At 58.0% G+C, this 23126-nt stretch overlaps 2 protein-coding genes across 4 annotated transcripts in view; one reads left to right on the forward strand and one right to left on the reverse strand.

Moving 5' to 3' along the window:
• Positions 1–19082, forward strand: part of SCAP (SREBF chaperone) — a 61264-nt gene extending 42182 nt beyond the window's left edge. For 2 of the 3 annotated variants that reach the window (XM_032458627.1, XM_032458628.1), the window contains exons 4-23: positions 5900–6057; positions 6859–7079; positions 7265–7370; positions 8002–8174; positions 8550–8676; positions 10128–10240; positions 11257–11351; positions 12550–12648; positions 12783–13001; positions 13803–14179; positions 14686–14874; positions 14947–15148; positions 15237–15352; positions 15441–15963; positions 16058–16143; positions 17569–17651; positions 17754–17920; positions 18102–18182; positions 18371–18577; positions 18660–19082. In XM_032458627.1, coding sequence (XP_032314518.1) covers positions 5900–6057; positions 6859–7079; positions 7265–7370; positions 8002–8174; positions 8550–8676; positions 10128–10240; positions 11257–11351; positions 12550–12648; positions 12783–13001; positions 13803–14179; positions 14686–14874; positions 14947–15148; positions 15237–15352; positions 15441–15963; positions 16058–16143; positions 17569–17651; positions 17754–17920; positions 18102–18182; positions 18371–18577; positions 18660–18905 — 3588 coding nt within the window. In that variant the 3' untranslated portion in view covers positions 18906–19082. Of the gene's footprint in view, positions 1–5899; positions 6058–6858; positions 7080–7264; positions 7371–8001; positions 8175–8549; positions 8677–10127; positions 10241–11256; positions 11352–12549; positions 12649–12782; positions 13002–13802; positions 14180–14685; positions 14875–14946; positions 15149–15236; positions 15353–15440; positions 15964–16057; positions 16144–17568; positions 17652–17753; positions 17921–18101; positions 18183–18301; positions 18578–18659 lie in introns of those variants that run through there. The other variant, XM_032458629.1, reaches the window with a different exon arrangement.
• A 302-nt stretch (positions 19083–19384) lies between these two features.
• Positions 19385–23126, reverse strand: part of PTPN23 (protein tyrosine phosphatase non-receptor type 23) — a 35251-nt gene continuing 31509 nt past the window's right edge. Inside the window, 7 exon segments of the mRNA XM_032458626.1 lie at positions 19385–20093; positions 20175–20288; positions 20379–20517; positions 20590–20694; positions 20790–20974; positions 21051–22791; positions 22889–23068. Coding sequence (XP_032314517.1) covers positions 19614–20093; positions 20175–20288; positions 20379–20517; positions 20590–20694; positions 20790–20974; positions 21051–22791; positions 22889–23068 — 2944 coding nt within the window. The 3' untranslated portion in view covers positions 19385–19613.

Raw genomic sequence — 23126 nt, forward strand, 5'->3', positions numbered from 1 at the left:
AGAAGTAAGGAGAAATTTCATTGTTGTTTTAGTTTGCATTTTCCAGATGACTTAATGTCAAGCACATATTGTATTGGCATATCTTCCTTTGTGAAGTATTTCAGTGTTTTGCCCATTTTGAATTGCTTGGATTTGTTTAAATTGAATTGTAGTTCTTTCTGTGTGCTGGAGGCATCTGTCTTTCTGTGTAGCCCTCCCTCTCCCCTTCTGCTGAAGTGATCCCCCCAGTGGGTTGTTGGCTGCACCCTGCAGTTGTGCCTTTGTGTGTCCTCTGGGGAGGACTCTAATCAACTCTGCCAGGTCCCTGTGCTCTGAATTAGGCCTGCCCTGTGTTGGAGTCACTGATCAGTGGCCTTGTGGGGTGGGAGAAGACAGTTCCCTCTGGGAAGAGGGATGTTTTTACCAGAGGAAGACCAGAGCAAAGCAAAAAGGTGAAGATTTTCCATTTTGCAGTGTGTGACCTTCGGCAAGTTATGTAACACCTCTGTGCCTTAGTTTCTTCACTCATAAAATGGGGGTAATAATTATACCCGCATTACACACTGTCATAGGGTTAAGTGAAAGAATGCAGAGGTTTAGTGCAGTGCCTGGCCCATCACTTTCACTTAGTAAATGTTTCTGGCTCTCACCGTTGTCATCATTGGCCTTGATTAGAACTGGCCAGAGCAGAGGGCAGGAGAACAGAGGTTCACATGCCTAGACTGGCCTCTGAGTGCACCAGGCATGCACTCCTTATCTTTTACCCCGCCATTGCACATGGCACTCTCTCCAGGAAGCCTCCCCCAGCTCTCCTGCAGATGTGTGCCCTGCTCCTCCTCTGCACCCTCACGTGGCCCACTTGAAGTCATGTTTCATTCAAATTGTACAGTCCAATGTTTTGCACATAGTATATGCTCAGAAAAGGTTTTTTGTTGAATGAAGAAGTAGCATGGCTTATTGAGGAGACAGGGAATCTGAAGTGAGGTACTTTTCTTGGAATGCAGGAGGTGATGAGGTAGGTGGGACAAAGTTGAACCCCGGGCTCCGGAGTTGGGACTAGTTCTGTAGGTCGTGGGAGCCATCCCCTTAGAGGCAACGACATGACGAAAGTGGTGGTAAGAAGGTCAGTCTTACTGAACTCAGAGAAACTTGGAGACTGAGATGACCGTGCCTAGGAAGAGCGTGGGGGGATATGAAGGGGGGAGGAGGGGTTGATTTTAAGGGGATCCCAAATCCACTTATCATAGTTTTAAGACATAATGATATAACTGGATATAACTAACATGTTTTTGGCCACACACCTTGCTAGATGGGATGGTGTGTTGTGTTGTTTCTGGTAACATCTGAGATTCTGTTCCTGGTTCCCTCAGTAAGGAACCGAGGCTTGGAGAGTGTGGAGACCCTTGTCCAAGGCTCACAGCTGAGGGTGGAGCTAGAAGTCAAGCCCTGGTGGGTCCCCTGAGCCTGCCCTTCCCACCACACCCCACCCCTCACCTGTCCAGGAGGACAAGGAGCAGGAGCCCTGTTTTCCAGAAGAGTGGAGTAACAGGAGTCTTCTGTATCACGTTCTAAAGGGAGCCCCGGGTGTGTCAGTGTGAAGATAACGTACCCGGAGCTCTAGGTTGCTTCATCTAAATGTGAAGGCAGGATTGTGTTTAAAACAGCAACAGCAACAACAACAAGCTTGAGATGTCCTGCGCTGGCCGGGCTCCCCTAGACCAGACCATCACGGAAGCCTGAACCCCACGCCAAGCTCTGCCTGCCAGGCCTGCAGAGGTGGCCAGGCTTCTGGGCCAGCACTGCAGTGTTTGTGGTGGCTGCCCGAGCCCGCACGCAGGGGTTCCAAGGAGCCCCGGTCAGGGGCCTCATGCTGTGAACGCTGGTGGCCAGAAACCTCAGGAGTGCCGGGCCTCAGCCCTCCTACTCTGCTTGTGCGGGGTCTGCCCATCCACGTCCTGTTCCCCGTGGAAACGCACGTTGTTCAGACCTACCCAGGCAGGTTGGCTGTGGAGAAAACACCAGCCTGAGGGTTAGGCAACCCTGGGCTTTCATCCTGGCTCTGCTGCTTGTCAGCTGTGCGTCCTTGGGCACATCCTTCTTATCTCTCTGAGCGTTGGTTTTCTTATCTGGGTGCTCTAGCTTAGGGTCTCCTACAGGCTGCAGTCAGAATGTCAGCCAAGGCTGCAGTTTCTCAGCCTGACTGGAGAGAATTCGCTTCCAGGCGTGCTCAGGCAGGGGGCTGGGTTGAGGGACCCGGTCCCTCACTGGCTGTCGGCTGGAAGTCCCTGCAATTCCTTGCCACGTGGACCTTTCTGGAGCAGCTCACGACTTCATCAGAGTGTTGGCTTCCAGAAGAGGGGGCGGAGGAGGGGTCACAGTCTTTTTTTTTTTTCCTCTTCTGTTTTTTCTTGAAGTGTGGCAGAATACACACAACATAAAATTTACTCTCTTAACCGTTTTTAAGTGCACAGTTCAGTGGTCTTAAACACATTTACATTACTGTGTGATCATTACCTCCATCTGTTTCTGTGAGTCCTCATCTTGTAAAACAGAACTCTGTGCCCATTAAACAGTAAGTCCCCATTGCCCCTTCCCCAGCCCTTGGGAGCCGCCGTTCTATGTTCTGTCGCTGTGAATTTGACTGATTTAGGTACCTCATACATGTGGAATCATACAGTGTTTGTCTTTTGGGGCCTGGTTTATTTCACTTAGCATAATGGCCTTAAGGGTCATAGTCTTTTATAACCTAATCTCAGAAATGAGATTTCATCACTGTTGCTGTATATTCTGTTTGTCAGAAGCAAATCACTAAGTCCAGCCCACTGCCAAGGGGAGTTGCACCCAAGGGGGCATGAGCACCAGGAGGCGGGGATTACTAGGGGCCATGTTGGAAGCCTCCATCTAGTGAGGACTCCTCCCCCTGTACCCAGGGGCGTCTGGACTCCACTGGCCCTTATGCTATCTCTGTCACCCCCTTAGGATACCATGTGTCATTGCCCTTTCCGTGTCTGTTTCTCACTTGAATATCAGGTAGGGATTACTATAGGGCCCAGCACAATGAGGGGTAGGCCCTGCCCACACCCCTGCTACCATTTAGTGCCTGCCCGCCTGCTTTCCAACCACCAGCATCTGCATCTCATTTGTCAAAGAATCTCTGGTAACCAAGGCCTGAGGTCCTGGAGAATTCATGCCCCCTAGGCAGCCCTCAGTCAGTAACTGCAGGAGTTGGTATGTAACCTTAGGTCTCTTCCCTGCAGTGGGATAACTCAGCTAAATACAGTCAGCCACGGGTCACTTGCTCAGTAACACACCCTTTGGTGGCAGCCTTCCCTTCCCTCCTCCTGTCCCTACTCTCCTTTCGGTGTTTCCTGTGCCTCCCGAGGAAACCACTAGTCTTAGGTTGAGGGTATAGATGTTGGATGATGAGTCTGATACAATCATATTAAATGAATGGACCAAGATCTTGAAGGAGTTGGAAAGATGTTGGAAAGCTGCTTGGAAAGTTCAGTTGGAAGCTGGTGAGGATGAATCAAGAGCCGGCCAGCAGAGGGCGGTGCAGCCAAGGCCAGATCATGGCTGCGCCGTTGGTGCACTTCTGCGTGGTGTTTGTCTGCTGAGGCAGCCAGCTGAGCAGTGGAAACAAATGAGCAGGGGATGATACCCAGGACTGGTAGAAGTCAAAGGAGAAAGAAGTACCTAGGACAAAGGGGTTATTACCTATTTCTGTGCAAATTTGATGAAACCTTTGTATCCTCTTCCCTAAAAATAATGATGGTGATAATAATAGGTGGGCTTCTGAGCAGAAATATAAATTAAGTGGAGCACTCATGGAACTCCTGGAGCCATCCCTACAGCCCAGAAAGAGAGCGCTGGTTCTAAAGTATGTTCACTGTTTCTTTGTTGAAATGGTGACCTGGATGGTCCTGGCTGGCGAGAAGGCACCTGAGTGGGAAGGGGGCTGGATTTGGACCAGAGGGCCGAGGAGCTGTCCTGCCTGGAAACCAAAAGGTTCAGTTGCATAGGCTCAGTGAGCCTGAAGGTGGGGGTGGAGGTCCGACAGGGGCGGTGGGCAGAGGAGGTGGTGTGTGCAAAGTCACAGACCCGGGTCTGGAGGTCCTAGCTGCCCCTGGGTGGCATGCTGTGTCCATCAGAGCCTGAGGATGATCTCCCTGGGAGTTGCTCTCCTTGTCGAGCTGCTGGTCTCTGGGCAGCTCCTGCCCTACTCAGACTCGTGTGGTGTGCTGAGTCAGTGAGCCGCTGTTCAGGTCAGAACCTGTGGTAGTCAGTTCTGTCCAGATGCCTCTGTACCTCCTGACAGTGTCTAGGGGGCTGAGTCTGGTGGAGAAGAGTGAGTGGGTGAGGCCCTCTGTCCCCAGAGTCTTTGTGACATGGGTTCATAAACATATACTTCACAGAGGCTCAGATGGTTGCCTGAGGTTGTTCTTTGTGCCCAGGAGCCCAGGCGGTGTTAACTTGCTCTGCGTGTTAAGCACCTTGACCCTTGCTTGTATGATCACCTGGAGTACTGCATCCTTGAGTGGCTAAATGGCCTTTTTTTTTCATCCTGATTGGGGCCCAGGCATCAAGACAGTCCCCTCATCCTCAGCCAGGCCCAGCTCCCCCAGCCTGCACCTCACAGTACGTGGCGTGCGCGCCGGGGCTGTGGCTGGTCGCTCCCTGTCTGCAGTTGGACTAACTCCGGGGGAATCTCCGGAGCTCCGCTTTGTCAGGTTGCCCCCCCTCTCGAAGACAGTCAGGGGCTTTTCTCTGTCAACTGGTTAAAATCCAGATGGCTCAGTCTGGCGTCATCCTGGTCTCCTCTCATTTTAGCTGTGAGTTCCGTTGTTACCCACGTCCCTTGCTCCTCAGAGGCCCTCCCTGCCCTTCCCTGCCCATCTCCCGCCAGTCCTTCCCCACCCCTGGCCTCCACTCAGCTCCTCCCCTGTGTACTGCTGCCATGGCACCTCGTTTGGAGAGTGCTCCTTGACAGGCCCATCACTGGGAGGCTTTCCCCGCCTCTTACACGTGTCACTTTGGCCACGTAAATGCATGTTAGCACTTTAAGGATAGATGGCAGGTTCTGTGAGAAGAGTGTGTGATGTTCAGTGAGGAAACCTGGGTTTGAATCCTCCTGCCACCCTGCTCGGGTCCTGAAGCCCTGGACAGTCTCCGTGCTTCCCATAAGACTGCCGTGGGGTCAGTGACACAATGTGCCACAGCTGTCGTCCATGAACGCTTCGTCTCTGCGGGCGCTGTTGATACGTGTGTGTGTGAGAGCCGGCCTTCATGATGCTGCAGGTGGATGTCATTATTCCCCCTTCACACTGAGGAAAGTGAAATCCAGAGAAGTCAAAGACCTTTCCCAGGCCGTACAGTTGGAGAGTGGGGATTTAAAACTGGGTCTGTTGAGCTTCAGAAACCACAGACCTGCAGCAAGTGGCAAAGCCAGGACCAGTAAGATAGGCTCCACCCCTGTGGGCACCTACAGCCCCAGGCGGGGTCAGCACATGTTTTCCATCAAGATTTAGATAGTAAATGTTTTATTTAGACTCTGTGGATCACGCCGTCTCTGTCATGAGCACTCGCCTCTGCCATTGTTGTGTGAAAGCAGCCGTGGCCGGTACAGAATGGGGTGGGTGTGGCTGTGTTCCGAGAGAACTTTATTTAGAAAAACAAGTGCCAGGCTTGATTTAGCCTGTGAGCCATAGTTTGGCAACCCCTGTTCTATTGGGAAATGTGTAGGAAAGTGGTTCTTAAGTGGTAAGAAGTCCCTGGTGGACGACTTCATTTTTGAAGGCCTGTCCTGTTGGCCCCACATTGCTTTGCCCTTAGTAAGATGCTCCTTAAATCCTTACTGAATATGGCTGTTCTTCTCCTGTGCTGAGCTGACCTTTCTGCCGCTCCCCCATTTCTTCTGCAGTACGTGGGTGCCCCAGTGGCTTACATCCAGCAGATATTTGTGAAGTCCTCAGTGTCTCCCTGGCACAAGAACCTCCTGGCAGTCGATGTGTTCCGCTCACCTCTGTCCCGGGCATTCCAGCTGGTGGAGGAGATCCGGAACCATGTGCTGAGAGACAGGTATCCCACTCTGGGGCCGCCGCCTGGGGAGTCCAGTTCTGTGCTGAAGGGAGGGTGCAGCCCTCAGTCTAAGTCCAGCCCACTCTGCAGAAAGCGTGCAAGTGAGCAGGCGGTGAGTGAGGCAGCTTTGTGTTTCTCAGCATGCCTGTGGGTCCACTGTGGCTGCGTTCCCCTGGGGCCTGTGCTGATGGTGCAGGTGGAGTCCTGAGCTTCAAGTGGACTGACTAGGTGTCCACTGGGCCAACCCTGTGACAAGCTAACTGAGGTCCAGTTGACTCGTGACTCAGAGGGCTCCCTGCCTAGGGTTGTGAGATGTGCGTGTAATGGTGGTGGCCATGCTGATGGGAAGCAGGCTCTACCTAGGGGTCCACTTCTGAAACCCCAGCCCACCAGGGATTCTCAGATGCGTGCTGGCTTTGCGAGCTGCCTCACTGCTGGGTTTTAGTTTGCTAAGGGCTCTGACGGGCATTTTGATGAATGAAAATGAAGTCCCTAATTTTTACCCTGTCCCCTCTGCCCGCTGAACTGGCCAAGGTATTCTAGTGAATGGGGCTGTGCACACTCCCACAGCCTGCCTCTCCTCAGACATACTGGGCTTTTGGGCTCCACAAGCAATCTGAAGGTCAGATAGCCACACGGTTTGGTTGTTGACCACCTGGAAGAACTTTCCTGGCTGCCCTCGTCCTCAGGGTCTTTGGATACTAGGCGTCCGGGAACCAGATGACGGAGGAGACCTCAAGTGCAGAGGGCTTGGCCTCTGCTGGCAGACACAGCAGGTGCCTTGTCCTGTCTCCCACACAGCTCCGGGACCAGGAGCCTGGAGGAGGTGTGCCTGCAGGTGACTGACCTGCTGCCGGGCCTCAGGAAGCTCCGGAACCTCCTGCCTGAGCATGGATGCCTGCTGCTGTCCCCTGGGAACTTCTGGCAGAATGACCGGGAACGTTTCCATGCCGATCCTGACATCATCAGGACCATCCACCAGCACGAGCCTAAAACCCTGCAGACCTCAGCAACGCTCAAAGGTACCCGCAGGGCAGATTCCTTGAGGACCTGCGAGGGAGCCTGTCGGTCACCATGTCCTCTTTGATGGCTGCTCTGGCCGATCGGGGGCTATCCCCTGTTTCCCAGGGTTGGGGTGGATCGGAGTCCTTGGTGGCTCTGCCTAGCTGCACTTGCTTCATCGGCACCTGCTGGTTTCTGCCTGCAGACTTGCTGTTTGGTGTTCCTGGGAAGTACAGCGGGGTGAGCCTCTACACCAGGAGGAGGATGGTCTCATACACCATTACCCTGGTCTTCCAGCACTACCATGCCAAGTAAGGCTTCCTGACGGGGCTGTGGACTGACGGGAGGCTTTGAGTAGTCCCTATTCTGGTCAGAGGGTCCAGAATGCCTCCTGGGAACTTGGAGTTTTCAGGCCTCCTGTTGAAATGTTTATATCCCTTAGGCTGAAGGAGGCTATCTCCTCACGCTTGAGTGGGGATGACCTGACAGCTGGTTAAGAATAAGGAACTAAGGCAGGGCTGGCAAATTCAATGTCCGTCGTCTCCACTGGTCTCTCTGGAGTCTAGGGCAGGGGTCCCCAACTGGTTACTACTGAGCCCTGTGTGGCCTCAGAACCCTTCCCAACAGAGCACTGCAGGCAGCTCCCGGTGAAGGTGAGGCACCCACGATGCCGCTGATTGGCCATCTTGGGCTTTGGCAGTAGGAGTGGTATGACAGCGTGGGAGGTGGGTGCTGAAGGGGGGCTCCTGAGACAGCTTTGCCAACTTTGTAATTCTTTCACGCCCTGCCCACCCGAGACTGCAGGGAAGGTTAGACACCACAGAGAAGCTCCCTCCAACACACAGGGAAGAGGGAAGCCCTGACAGACCCTCCTTCCAGGGATTGTCTTTGTCCCCTGGACCAGGGGGACAGTCCATCTACCACCTCCCGCTCCATGACCAGGTTTCTGGCCAGCCTGCGCGCCCGCCTGATGCTCCTGCACCCCAGCCCCAACTGCAGCCTTCGGGCAGAGAGCCTGGTCCACGTGCACTTCAAGGAGGAGATTGGCATCGCTGAGCTCATCCCCCTCGTGACCACCTACATCATCTTGTTTGCCTACATCTACTTCTCCACGCGTAGGTCTACGGCAAGGAGGCTGGGGCTTTCTCCAAGCTAAACAGGCATTTCCAGATCCCCCCTTCCCTGCCTCTAAAGGTGGCTCGGGCAGAGATGTCACAAAAGCCAGGGCTTCATCCCCCAGCAGAGCCTCAGGGGCTTGGGTGGGTCCAGGACTCCTCTTGCTGTTTATGAAAAGACCCTTCCTGGGTCCCCAAAGGACACACTATGCCCCTGAGACTAGGAAACATATGTGACTGTCCTTTGGTTAAACTGGGGCCTTCCCTTCCTCGACTGTCAGGGCACACTCACCTCCTAGGAGCCCAGTTAAGAAGGGCCTGTGTATGCCAGGCTCTGGGGAGATGCTGCCCTGATTTGCCCTCTCTGCCCTCCAGGCAAGATCGACATGGTCAAGTCCAAATGGGGGCTGGCTCTGGCCGCCGTGGTCACAGTGCTCAGCTCGCTGCTCATGTCTGTGGGGCTCTGCACACTCTTCGGCCTGACACCCACTCTCAACGGCGGGTAGGTCCCGAGCAGGCTCCACTGGGCCGCAGGGCGGACCCGCAGCCCGGAGCGCCTTGCACCTCTGGGCACTTGGCCTGCCCTGCGCTGGACGCTTGCTGTTACCCCATATCCTCACATGGTTATTTTGACATTTAAGAGGTACATTTTTTTCCTCTTTAAGTTACACGGCTTGTGTTCATACATATGTATATACGAAGTGTATCCATATTTACATGTAATACATATATAGATGTGTGTATATATGTACATTTATGTGTATACTTGTGTGTGTGTATGTGTGTTTATGCATGTGCGTATATGGTATGTGAGGCAAATGTGTGCGAAGGTAAGGGTACGTGGATGTGTATGTGTGTGTTTATATGTTAACTACACATGTGCATATTGCTCCTTGACGGCTTAAGCCATAGATGGGTGTGAGACAGAGAAGGTACATTTCTTTCTTTTTCACTATTGAAACATTTAAGTGACTAATAAAATAAATCATTTTAGAGTAGGCTTTTTAAAAGATCTAAGACATAAGCATACTCGAATTTGTCACTTTCTATTGTTTGCTTTCCCTGCCATTTCTCTCTGCAACATGGTCTCGAATCCCTGCCCTGGGTGTGTCCTCGGGCTTCGGTCTCCTCAGCTCTGGCTGGGCCCTGCCTGCCTTTCCATCGTGGTCACTGCCTGTTCCCTACCTTGGGGTGTCAGGCTGGTCCCGTGACAGGGATTTTGTGTTTCCTGTTACTTTCCTTGCTCGTAGAACATCTGCTTCCTTTCCTAGACCTGAAGGTGCTAAACGCCCTCCCCTTGCTAGCTGTCTGCTGGGCCCTCCTCAGAGCCCTCACCTCCACTCTTCCACAGCAGAGAGCCCGGTGAGGTTCCCCTCGGCTGGGGTTCCTTGTGCCTAGGTTTCCTTCACAGTCTGTTGCTAGTAGGAGCCCGTGGTCTCAGACAGCTAGTGGTTTTCTTTAGGAACAGTTGCTCTTCAAACACAGCTTCTTCACAGAGGTGAGTAGGGCTTTAGGCTGGTCTCATCCTCCTCCTATTTAGTCCTGATGGCTTGGCCTGGGGTGCTGTTGTGGGGTCTTGGCCGTGGTAGTTTCCTCTGGCCGCAGAGTCTGGTGTGAGAAGGCCCAGGGGAGCTGTGCTCTGGCAGCTGGGCAGCAGGGGGCTTCCCTCGGTCCTCTTTCTGCCAAGCTGGACGGGTGGAGACGGGGATGGTTGCTGGCTCCTTGGCAAGGCTTCCAAAGCCTACCTGAAAGCTGAGAGCTGAGAAGACGGAGGTCCTGTTGGGCATGGATGGGGAGGGTGCGGTTTCTGTCCTGTGCTGTGGGACTCGCACAGCAGCCCCCACTTTAGGCTGCAAACTTCATGGCCCCCCAGGACCCAAACTCATTGAGAACCAGCCGTGTGTTGAGGGCCCTCCTCAGCACTGTCCCCACCCTCACCCTCTCTGTCCGCAGTGAGATTTTCCCCTACCTTGTGGTGGTCATCGGGCTCGAGAATGTGCTGGTGCTCACCAAGTCAGTGGTCTCAACCCCAGTGGACCTGGAGGTGAAGCTGCGCATCGCCCAAGGTAACAGGTGGGGGGTGGGGAGTGCACTAGGGCAGGTCAGGGGCTGTGTACACCTCCTTTTGCCGAGGAAACGGAGCCCAGAACTCTCCCTTGCTCTGGCCTCCAGCATGAATGGCAGCTTGTTAGCATGTGCTCTGAGGGGCCGTGGACGGAGCTTTGTCCTGGTTCACATGTCAGTAAGAAAGCAAACCAGACTCTGCTGCGGGGCTTGCGTGTTTGGTGACCCTCTGCCCAGGCTGGCACCCAGTCTTTTCTGCTCCTGCTTCACTCCACCACAGGAGGCCGGGGCTCCTGGGGCTGCTCAACCCAGAGTCGCTGCCTCCACAGCTGCCAGAAAAGCCCCCTGTGGCCTCAGTGGCAGGAATTGGGGATCTGGGGTTTGGGGGAAAGTGAGAAAAGAGCCCAGGCCTGGAGGTCTGCACTCTTCGCCCCTCCTCCTCCTCACCTTGTATCTGTGGGAATGGGGCTGGGGGTAGGCTGTTTGTTCACTCGGCAAACCTTCGTGAGCTTCTGTGAGAGGCCAGACCCTGCACTAGATGTAGGTTCCAAGGAGGCAAGGGGAAATGGCCCCTACCCACCAGGCACTCAGAGCCTTACAGGTGCGACTGCGTGATGGCCGGGGCCCAGGGAGGGGCCTGAGGTCGAGCTAGCTCTTCTGGCCCTGGAGCCATTCTGCCACATGGCAGGCAGACCACATGTACCAGACAGAACAGCACGTGACACTGGATGTGCCAACGTGGGGGACCCTTGGCTCTCCTCTTGGGTTTGCTCAACTCAACACGCTGCTTCTCCCTTCCTCTGACAGGCTGTAGTTCTCCCCCGTGCCCTCCAAGCCCTCGGCTGCACCTTGGAGCCTGGGCACTGGCAGGGTCATGAGGGTTGGGGCACTTTGGGGGAACGGCTACCTCAGAAGGCTGGGCCCCTCCCTGTGCTTCTCCCCTCTGAGGACCATGCGGTTGTGTGCAGATGTGGACAGAGGTCATGTGCTGACCCCATGGCCCTCTTGTCCTCTACAGGCCTGAGCAGCGAGAGCTGGTCCATCATGAAGAACATGGCCACGGAGCTGGGCATCATCCTCATTGGCTACTTCACCCTAGTGCCTGCCATCCAGGTAAGGCCCCTCCAGGACTGCAGCTTAGGCCAGCGTGGAGCCAGCTGCTGAGGCCTCCCCCGCCCCCATGCAGGGCACACCCCTCTCCATGCTACTCCCCTCACCTATGAGGTAGGCCTTCTGCTGGTGAGACACTTGTCACCGTGCACAGGGTGCTCCTGGCATGCCTGGTTCAGGAGAAAGACTCAGGGAGCTGAGGGTGGGTTATGGGATTGCGCTCCCAGCCAGACAGCCTCTGCCTTTGACCCTGTCCTCTTACCCCTCCCTGCCTGTCTCTCATTCAGCCAAGTGGCAGGAGGGGGCTTGGTGGGCACAGCAGAGACCAGCTGCCCACGGTGCCGGCTGCCCACAGTTCTAGTCAGACCTCGTTTCCCAGTTCTCAGGCAGAACATGGTGGGGCCCCTAAACTGGGCCCCTCCTGTCTTTCCTGGCCAGAGCCCTGACCCTACCCCCTGCAGCCTCTAGCACACGGCCCGCACCACGGGAGGGCCACCGGCCACTGCCCAGAGCCCTGGCTCAGCTGCGGGGCTGTGAGCAGAGGTGGAGGTGGACCTGCTCTGAGTTGGAAGGCCAGATTGTCGTGTAGCCAATCCTTCATCTTACCCCATGTTTGAGTAGAAGCCGTGGTGGTGTGCCAGATACCTCAGACAAGGGCAGGGGAGCAGAACTTGTGTGAGAAAATTTCATCTAGCCACAGAACCTGGGGAGCAGAGAGACTACCCCTTCTCAGTTTTAAGGGCAGAATTCCCTCCTGCCCTCTCCCCATCCCTTCGTTGGTCCAGTGTGGTCACTGGCTGGGAACCTTTCAGAGCCCCAAAATCGGGCCAGGTCTGGCTCTTGGGTAGGTCCATGGCACATGAGCAGGGCCTGGGGCTCAGTCAGGAAGGGTTTTTTGAGTAGCAGGCTGGTGAGACTCAGAGCTTTTCAAGTTGGGTCCGGCCCTCCTCTCTAGGGGGAATCAGAGGTTTAGGGGGAGAGCACCCACCCTTAGCCCTCTCTGGGTAAATGTTCAAGTGCATCTCTGCTGCCCCCTTGTGGGGAGGGAAGGAGCCACCGTATTATCCTCCTTGACCCCTCCCAGCATCTCTTCTTTTTCTCTGCTGTGCCCTGCCGGAAACTGCCCTGCAGATTCTGAGGTGCCTGCAGGCAAGGAACTGCTTCTCTTGGTGCTGGTATCCTCTCATCTGCTTAATTCCAGGAGTTCTGTCTCTTTGCTGTCGTGGGCCTGGTGTCCGACTTCTTCCTTCAGATGCTGTTTTTCACCACCGTCCTATCCATTGATATTCGCAGGATGGAGGTAGGAATGGGCTGAATCTTGCCCCACCCACCTCCTCCTCAGCCCTGGTTTGCTCAGGGGATCCCTGGGTGAGAGGTGCAGACCTGGGGCAGTTGCAGGGCAGCATCAGGCCCTGACCACTGCTCCCCCAACAGCTAGCGGACCTGAACAAGCGGCTGCCCCCTGAGGCCTGCCTGCCCCCAGCTAAGCCAGTGGGGCGGCCAGCGCGCTTCGAGCGACAGCTGGCTGTGCGGCCGTCCACACCCCACACCATCACGCTGCAACCGTCCTCCTTCCGAAACCTGCGGCTCCCCAAGAGGCTGCGTGTCATCTACTTCCTGGCCCGCACACGCCTGGCACAGCGCCTCATCATGGTACCTGCCACCCCTCCCTGAAGGCCAGCGCTCAAGGCCCTCTTGCATTTTCACTTGCCTTGGAGGCGGGGTGGGGGTGTGTGCTCCTGAGGTCCTTGGGGCCCCTTGAAGCCTGGCTTTGGGAAGCTGCCCGCTCTGCCCTCCTGCCGACCCTGGTGTTTGCTGGGGTCGCCAGGGAGAGGAGTCATCGTCTCCCCAGAGTGACCCAGGACGGGGTGCTGTGGGATGGAACCATGATGGTTCCCTGCGTCAGGATTCCAGGGTTCACTGTGCAAGCGTCAGAAAATGCTGGGCAGAATAGTTCACCTGCCAGGCTGGGCAGAGGGGAGAAGGAGCAGGGCTGGCTGCTGGTCAGTGGGCCTCTCTCAAGGAGTTTAAGTGAGAGGGGAGTGAGGCTGAGGCCTTCTGAGGACGAGGGACCCGTGTTGTCTCTGGAGCAAGTCAGGCAGCCAGTCCTTCTGGGCAGCTGACCCTGGAATGGTAGCTCTCCGGCTCCAGCTGAGATGCGGGTTGCAGCGAGGGGAGGGGGGAGTTCTACATAAACCCAAGGGTGCTCCTCTGTATTTCCAGGCCAGGAATCCCAACCCTCCAGCTCAGTCCCTCCAGTGGGGCAGTTGGCCCCAGGTGGTAGTGGGAGGACTTGAGGAGGCAGAAGGGAAGGACAGGTTGGGCCTGTGTCCTCTCCCTACCCCCAGGCCCGCAGTGCCTCTGTTGTGGCTTTCCAGTCCAGTGTGCGGGCCCAGCGTGCTGGGGGTTGGGGCTGCCCAGAGGCCCTACTGAGCACCCAGTGCCCCACTGCAGGCTGGTACCGTTGTCTGGATTGGCATCCTGGTGTACACGGACCCAGCAGGGCTGCGCACCTACCTCGCTGCCCAAGTGACAGAACAGAGTCCACTGGGCGAGGGTGCCCTGGCTCCCATGCCTGTGCCTAGTGGTGTGCTGCCCGCCAGCCACCCGGACCCCGCCTTCTCCATCTTCCAACCTGATGCCCCTAAGTTACCCGAGAACCAGACTCTGCCAGAGGAGCCGCCTGAGCCTGGGGGTCCAGCAGAGGGAGTCCACGATAGCCCAGTTCCAGAGGTAACCTGGGGGCCTGAGGATGAGGAACTTTGGAGGAAATTGTCCTTCCGCCACTGGCCGACGCTCTTCAGCTACTATAACATCACACTGGCCAAGAGGTGAGTTGGGCTTTGCCAGGTGCCATCTCCCCACTAGGTAATATCAGCTCACTGTCCCCAGGGCAACCCTTGCCCCTCAGGTAGGAGATCCACTGGTTTGACTTCTGCAATTCCTTTCGAACAATTAAGCACCCATAAGGCTGTGAAGTAGGAACCAGTGCTCCAAGCAGCCCCAACCTAAGACACTGGCCCTGGGCCCTGCTCTGGGAAGTGAGGTCACTGCTCCTTGGCCAAAATGAGATCCACCCCACTTTCTGCCACCCACTCTGTTCCTGGTAGTGTGGCTGCTTAGGGGTTGGTGTCTGACAGCAAGGTTGGGGTACCAGAGCTGGGCTGGGGAGGTGCCTACTTCCCCCCCCCACCCCACGCTGGGAGGACTGTCCTCAGAGGGTTGTCATGGAGCTGGCAGGTTGAGCTGAGTCCTGTGTGAAGAGAGGGGACTGGGGCAGCAGCAGGAGGGACCTTTCCAAGGGCCTCCTCTGAGGATGTCCGCTGCCTGGTCCCAGGTACATCAGCCTGCTGCCTGTCATCCCAGTCACGCTCCGCCTGAACCCAAGGGAGGCCCTGGAGGGGCGGCACCCTCAGGATGGCCTCAGTGCCTGGCCCCCGCCGAAGCCCGGGCATGGTGGGCTGTGGGAGGCCGGCCCCAAGGGGCCAGGCGCGGCGCAGGTGCACAGAGACGTCACCCTGTACAAGTAAGGCCTACGGGGGGGGGGGGGGCTGGTGGTAGGGCCTGGGCTCGTCTAACCAGGCCCCGCCCTGTGCAGGGTGGCAGCACTTGGCCTGGCTGCGGGCATCGTCCTCGTGCTGCTGCTGCTTTGCCTGTACCGCGTGCTCTGCCCGCGCAACTACGGGCAGCCTGGAGCAGGGCCGGGCCGGCGGCGACGTGGGGAGCTGCCCTGTGACGACTATGGCTATGCGCCACCTGAGACTGAGATCGTGCCCCTGGTGCTGCGAGGGCACCTCATGGTGAGTGCTGGCGGGGGCCAGGGGTACCGGGGGCCCGGGCCGTGCAGACATCAGTGCCTGTGCCCATGGCTGTGCCGCACTCCCGCAGGACATCGAGTGTCTGGCCAGCGATGGCATGCTGCTGGTGAGCTGTTGCCTGGCGGGCCACGTGTGTGTGTGGGACGCGCAGACCGGGGACTGCCTCACTCGCATCCCGCGCCCGGGGTAGGTACCCCCATCCCTGCCCCCTGCCTGAGCCTTGCCCTACGTCTGTGCCCCGCTGTCCTCACCCCACTCTCCCTGCTCCCTGCAGGCAGCGCAGGGACAGTGGTGTTGGCAGCGTGTTGGAGGCTCAGGAGAGCTGGGAACGGCTGTCAGACGGCGGGAAGGGTGGCCCAGAGGAGCCTGGGGACAGTCCTCCATTACGGCACCATTCTCGGGGCCTTCCGCCATCTTCCCTCTTTGGGGACCAACCAGACCTCACTTGCTTGATCGACACCAACTTCTCAGCGCAGCCACAGCTCCCAGAGCCCGCTAACCCAGAGCCCCGGCACCGGGCAGGCTGCCGCCGCGCTCCAGAGTCCCCAGGCTACGACTTCAGCCGCCTGGTGCAGCGAGTGTACCAGGAGGAGAGAATGGCTCCTGTCCACACGCCAGCCCTGCGTCCACCCTCCCCTGGGCCTGTGCTGCCTCAGGCCCCCGAGGACGAGGGGGGCTTTCCTCCTGAGAAGGGCTCCCCTTCCCTCGCCTGGGCCCCCAGCGCAGACGGCTCCATCTGGAGCCTGGAGCTGCAGGGCAGCCTCATCGTGGTGGGGCGGAGCAGTGGCCGGCTCGAGGTGGGCAGGACTGGAGGTGGGCAGAGGCGCTGTCTGCGCAGGGGGTTCGTGGGCCCTCCCAGCCCACAGGTGCTCACAGCCTCTGCGCCTGCAGGTGTGGGACGCCATCGAGGGCACCCTGCGCTGCAGCAGTGAGGAGGTCTCCTCGGGCATCACGGCGCTCATCTTCCTGGACAAAAGGTGGGTGCAGTACGATGCCAGCCTCAACCCTAGACCCTCAGCCTTTCCTGTCCAGGCCACACTCTGAGATTTGAACCCTGCCTCCCGTCACTCGTGTGTGACTTGACTTCCCCACTTGGTACCAAGCCCTACACCTGTGACAGCAGGTAGTCCACCATGATGGGAGGGTGACAAGTAAAAGACTTAACAAGTAGGAAGCACTTGGACTAGGGCCTGGCATGTAGTGAGATCCCAGGTTCCTTCACTACGGTGACAATGGTATTTTTCTTTGTCACCCTTCTGAAGTCAAAGCTACTCTAGTTGGCCTGGGTTTCCTGGCTGCATTTTCAGTTACAGAAAAATGCATTTTCAGAACCATCTTATTAAAACTCTTCTTTCCTCTTGATGCTGGACATTATTCTCACCTCCCTCCTCAGCATGCCTCTTGGCTGGGTGCTCCCATGGCTCTGCCTGCACATGCTCCCAGAGGTGGGGGGTCCCCAGACACACACTCAGTCTTGGGTTTCTGCTTCTGGGCTGATAAACCCAAGTAGGTGCCTCTGCTTAACCCTTCACCTGCCTGTCTTGTGCTGGCTTATCTGGAGCCTTATCTTCTTGGGGAGGGGTTTTGGGGAGCAGGTTTCTGGTAGTGCTGCTGTCACTCCCGCCACTGCGAGGCTTCTTGCAGAGGCAAGACATCCAGCCTGGCCCAGTGCTGGTTTCCCCCATGCTTAGAAATTCTCCACTGCTGCTGAGTTTTTTGTTTTGAGTTTTTGGGAAAGCCCGCGTCTCAGCCCAGCCATCAAAGTTCCATGGTCTCTCCTCCCCTCCCTGCTGCCCCTTGCACTGTGCCTCCCCAGCTCCACTGTGGACCCTTCAGATTCGTGGGCCTGGAGATGCTTTGCCCTTTGCCAGAGTTAAGATTTTGAACCCTACTCACTTCAAAGCTTTGGGGCTATATGGCAAAAGTCCCCATCTCTGCCTGTCATCCTGTGCCTAGGAATCCCAGGCAGTGAAGGAAATCCTTATTTGGAGACAGCAGCACCAAAACACAGCCCCATTTCAGGCTCCTTCACAGAAGCCTTTCCTTTTAGCTCCAGGCTGTGGAGGGGGACTATCCCCATGCTTGTTCCTGTTTTTTATTTACAGTCTTACATGACGTTCCCCAGGTACCACTTCGCACGTATTAGCTCATTTACTCCTTATAACTGCCTTGTGAGGTGGGTACGGTTGTCCCCATTTCACAGATGAAGAAACTGTGGCACAGAGGTTAACAATTAGAGTTGTAGTCTCCAGCTCCAGTACCAGGGCCTCCCTTAGCCACGGTCCCTCATGTTTCTACTGTTCCAAGGCCCAGTGCTGCTGAGCCTGTCAAGGGCTGATGGTGCTCAGTCCCAAGGCTGGGGGCTTGGAGGAAGTCACCTGGCAGCTGTTCTTCTCTTCTAGGATTGTGGCTGCCAGGCTCAACGGTTCCCTCGATTTCTTCTCCTTGGAGACTCACACTGCCCTCAGTCCCCTGCAGTTCCGAGGTGAGAGGACCTGAACTGGGCAGGTGGGGCACCTGGTGGGTGGGGCATGGGCTGCCTACAGGGTGTCTTCTCAGGGATCCTCACTTGGCCTGTTGTCCCCAGGGGCCCCAGGGCGGGGCACTTCCCCCGCATCCCCCATATACAGCAGCAGTGACACAGTGGCTTGTCACCTGACGCACACAGTACCCTGTGCACACCAGAAACCCATCACAGCCTTGAAGGCCGCTGCCGGGCGCCTCGTGACTGGGAGCCAAGACCACACACTAAGAGTGAGTGTTGGCATCTCTCTTGTGCACTAGGGTGGCCCAGCACAGGGGGCGGGGAGCATTTGGTGTCAGTCAGGGAGAGGCTGGAGGTGTCCTGGATAAACTGTGGGAAGGGATTTCCTGGCCAGAGTGTCATTTGGAAAATCCCAGAGAGACCAAAATGTGATGCCTGTCCCTGTCTCAGGTGTTCCGTCTGGAGGATTCCTGCTGCCTCTTCACCCTGCAAGGCCACTCAGGGGCCATCACGACTGTGTACATTGACCAGGTGAGGGCCGTGGGTAGGGTGCAGGGGTACCAAGCCAGGCCCATGGCCCTTGTTTCTCCTGGAAGCTGGTCCTCAAGGGCCTGTGGGAAACCGAGTGAGAGCTCCTACCCACCCACCAGGGCACTAGGACACCCTTGTGGACAGAGGCGTTCCGCCAGTGAGCAGCTCCCCCGGGCCTGTTCCCTTAGACCATGGTGCTGGCCAGTGGAGGACAAGATGGGGCCATCTGCCTATGGGACGTGCTGACGGGCAGCCGGGTCAGCCACATGTTTGCTCACCGTGGGGACGTCACCTCCCTCACCTGTACCACCTCCTGCGTTATCAGCAGTGGCCTCGATGACCTCATCAGCATCTGGGACCGCAGCACAGGCATCAAGCTCTACTCCATTCAGCAGGTAGGCATGGTGGGGGCCATGGGATTCTTGGCCTTTCAGGGAAGGACTCAAGACACTGAGCCTATCCTGTCCTTGCCTCCAGGACCTGGGCTGTGGTGCAAGCTTGGGCGTCATCTCAGACAACCTGCTGGTGACCGGTGGCCAGGGCTGTGTCTCCTTTTGGGACCTAAACTATGGGGACCTGTTACAGACAGTCTACCTGGGGAAGAACAGCGAGGCCCAGCCTGCCCGCCAGATCCTGGTGCTGGACAATGCCGCTATTGTCTGCAACTTTGGCAGTGAGCTCAGCCTGGTGTATGTGCCCTCCGTGCTGGAGAAGCTGGACTGAGGGTGGGCAGCAGCTGTGGCCTCCTTGGTCTCCTTACTCATCAGGCTGGGGTGCTCTGTGGGGCAATGCACTGGACCTAGACTGGGGAGGAACAGCTGAGTCTTTGGGAAGCTGCCTCTGAACTGTCCTGTCCCGCCTCATGACCGTAATATTAAACTTTTTAAAAAATTCACATCAGCCAGGGGCCCTGTGAGCCACTTAGCAGAGCTCCTCTAGGGAGGACCTGTCGTTTACATGCTTCCCTCCCTGTGCCTAAACCTGAGCACTTAGGTAGACCTCTCTCAACTCAGCTGCTTGCGGCAGGAGCCACAGAAGTCACGGGGACAGACACAAGCCAGCGCTCGAGGCCTTCTTAGCTACGTCAGAGGTGGGGAAACCAAGGTGGCCTGAGGTTATCCCAACCCCCTCCCCACCCAAGTTTACCAGAGGCGGTGCTACTGGGGCTCAGGCTCCCCCGTCTCTGCAGCAATGGGCAGACATCGGCGATAGAACAGGTTGGTTTATTCAATAGCAAAGAGCTGAAAAATGTCAGGTCCCACAAAGGAGTAGAACCTGGCCCACGATGCATCTCCATCCCAGAGGTGCAGGCTGGGCCAGGTAGGGCTTGAAGGCAGCAGAAATGGGAGTAAGACTGGCCCCACCCCAAGAGGGCAGACAGGTGTGGGAGATGATGATGTGCAGTGTAAGGACCAAGCAGGCAAAGCCTGTTCACGTCTTGTTGAGTGTCCAGAGCGGATCCAGAAGGCTGAGGGGATCATCAGTGGGCCGGGCAGCCCGCAGACCCTGCCCATTGTGGGCCTGCAGAAAGTTCTGCTTGCTCATCCGCTGCTTTCCCCTCAGGGAGCTGTCCAGGGAGAAGGCCTCGGGAGTTAGGGAGGCTAGCAGCTCCAGGGAAGAGGAAGGGGGCCCCAGGCTGGGGACCTCAGGTACTGGCTGCTCCTCCTCAGGCTGCGGGGCCTCGGGCAGGGGTGAAGAGAGAGGGGGTGGGGAGGAGGACGGGAGCTGGGTGGATTCTGGGAGGCTGGCTGGGGGCAAGCCTGGGGGCTCTACAGGGCCTGGCAGGCTGGCAGCCGGAGACTCTAAGCCCCCAGGAGGCCGGATGCTGAGCTTGGCGATAGTGGCCTGGATGGAGCTGATGGGCACGTCCCCACCCAGGACCAGGTCCTGGGAGTCCTGAGGAACGTGATTCTGAGAAGACAAGAATGGGTGAGGACAGGGGTCCATGAGGCAGGGGCTGTCCCAACAGCCCCCACAGGTTCTCTCTCTTACCTTCTGGCTGATGCTTGTGCCGGCGGAGGGTCTGCATGGAGGGGGCATGCCGTGGCGCTGCAGGACCTGCTCCACGTGTCTCACCACCGCCTCATGGCAGAACCTGAGGTGCAGCTGCAGAGGCATGTACTGGCCTGGTTAGCCGGATGGAGCCCTTCCCCCAAGGCAGAGGGTCCATCCCAGCTCCCACCCGGCGGGCCTCACTTTTTCCTGCAGCATGTGTTTCCTCTGCTGCCGCATGCGCCGCACCAGCTGAGGCAGCTCAGGGATCCCATTTCCAGCCTCCACCTCCTGCACAGCCGCATAGAGCAGCGCGAAGGCTCCTGTGCGGCCCACCCCAGAGCTGTGGCAGGAAAGGGGTGTAAGGCCAGGCCAAGAGCCCCAAGAAGACCCCTCAGGTGCTGTCCACCCTTACCTGCAGTGCACGACAATGGGCGTGTGCAGGGGTCGCTGGTGCAGGTAATGAGCGTGCACCTCCTGTATGAAGCGTAGCAAGTTGCCGGGGCTGTCGGGCAGGCCTCTGCAGGGGTGGGCAGGGTCTCTGAGCTGGACCTGATCTGAGGCCCACACCACCCCTCCCAACCCTTCGACCACCATCCAGGGCAGCAGACGCACAACTCAGGCCAAGTGGGGAAATGGAGGTGCACGAGCGAGCGCTTGAGGCTCTGGTCTCGGAACTGCAGGCTTAGTACCCGCTCCACGTGGGTCTCGGTGGCGCGGACACTGCTCAGGGCCAGGCTCAGGGCACCGTGCACCATGGGCTGGCCCCTCTCAGTGGGGAAGTAGCGTGCCACCTTTTGCTGTGGGACAAACAGGGCAGTTAGGGCTGGTTTGCCAGGGTCCCTGCTGGGCACCCACCCAACCTCACCCTCTTACCTTCTCCATCTCGGCCTCGGACACCAGCATGACAATGACTGACACTTTCTGCTCGTGCACCATGAGCCAGAAGTCGGCAGCTGTGCCAGGCAGGGGGGCCTGGGTGGCCACCAAGGGTGGGCAGTAGGGCGAGAGCCCCTCCACGCGGCTGGCGTTGATGTAGTCATCCTTGCCGGAGCGCAGCACCACACGGTTGCTGTCATAGGGCATGACATCCTGATGCCGGTTCTTCAGTGAGTAGCAGCGGGCAATGGCGATGGAGCGGCCCCGGGCATCATGCTCTTGTGCCTCTTGCAGCTCCCGCCAGACAGCGTCCAGAGCCCCCACGTCGCCTAGCTGGCCCCGAAAGGCCTCCAGCTCTTGTTGCAACTGCTGTAGCCTCTCGGGGTGCTCATAGGGGTCCCGCTCGATCAGCCGCAGGGCCTGTGGCCGCCGGCCCTCAGCTGCATCCACCTTTGTAGGCTGCAGCAGGGGCTGCCCACCCCCAGGAGGCTGAGTGCCTCCATGCTGACTCTCGGGGCTGGAGGAGAGCAGATCTGCAGCTGCAGCTGCAGCGCCTCGGCGCAGGCATGGGGGCGGCTCTGCTGCAGGGGGCCGAGGAGTTACTGGGCCAGGCCCTGGTGATGGGGCAGGTGAAGGCACCAGGTGGGGAGTGGGGGTAGGCTGGCTGGCAGGCGGAGGGCCTCCAATAGAGAGGGGGGCTGCCTGGGGGCCCAGGGGCCTGGGGGAAGGAGCAGGACCATATGCCAGGGTGGGATGAGGAGGCTGAGGGGGCCCAGGGCTAGGGAAAGGCAGAGCCCCTGAGTTGGGGGGCAGAGGGTCCTGAGAGGGACCTGGGTAGAGCTGGGTGTGCACGGTAGGTGGTGGCTGTCCCAGGACACCAGGCTGAGGAGCAAAAGGGTAAGGGGGTTGGGAGGGTACCAGTCCTGGAGCCTGGGGTGGGAAGAGGTGTGGATGCTGGAGTGGAAGGGGTTGCTGGGGAGGCTGGGGCCCAAACGCCGCTTGTGTGGGATGAGGCTGGGGCCCAATCCTCGGGGCTGAAAAACCTGTGGGGATCCCAGGAGAAAAGTGGTGCTGGGCTGGTGGTGCGGTTAGGGGTTGCTTGGCCCCTATAGGGTAGGTATAGGGCATGGGCAGTGGCTGTGGTGGGGGCCCCGGGAAGCAAGGCGGGGGAGGAGCAGGGGTGGCGTTTGGCCGTGGTGCTGTGTGGCTGGAGATGGGGGCCTGGACGCTATCTACTGTGGTGGTGGCTGGCCGAACCCCCATGGCCAACTCGGGGCCAGAGAACTGGGGAGGTGGGGCTGAGGGCAAACCTGCAACTGGTTGGGGGGGACCTACCCCACCATAGGGACTGCTCACCACAGCATGCTGCGGTGAGGATCGGGGCACAAGGCCCAGGTCTGGTGTGTACGTCGGGGGTGTGTAGAGGGCAGGTCCAGGTGCCATGGCCACCGCAGGGTGCCCTGGGGCTTGGAGGACCCTAGGCTGCAATACCTGGGTGGGGCCTGAGTAGGTACCAGGGGGTAAGGGGCCTGACAGATAGTGGGGTCCTGGGCCCGCAGAACTGGGGAAGGGACTGGGAAGGAAGTGGAGCGGGGCAGCGGTTCCCAGGAAGGTGTCGGGGGGCAGACTGCGTAGCTCCTCAGGCAGGTCCCCTGTCTCCACTGCCTCACCCTCCTCCCTGCGGGGCAGCAGTGGCTTTGGGGCTGTGGGCCGTGGTGGTGGCTTCTTCTTCAGCTCCCTGTGGGACGAGGTGATGAAGTAATGGAGCCAGACTCCTACCTCAGCCATCCTGGGTCTGGGCTGCAGCCTCACCTTGGTCCTGGGGCCACACCTACCTGTCCAGGAGCTGCTGGCGGGCAGCCTCGCGGGCCTGGCAGGTGGACTGAGCCCGTTCCAAGAGAGCGGCCACCTTGCTCTCCAGGTCTGCATAGAAGTCCTTGCCCTCCTGGGACTTCTTCATCAGGTCCTCATAGGCTTCATAGGAGGCCACCAGGGTCTGAAGCGTAGAGGTCCACCTGGTGGACAGAAGGGCCAGCAAGGGTTGAGCAGCCGGAGCCCAGCTTGGGGTGAGAC

Source organism: Camelus ferus, chromosome 17 (assembly GCF_009834535.1).
Source record: "Camelus ferus isolate YT-003-E chromosome 17, BCGSAC_Cfer_1.0, whole genome shotgun sequence".
Lineage (NCBI taxonomy): Eukaryota > Metazoa > Chordata > Mammalia > Artiodactyla > Camelidae > Camelus > Camelus ferus.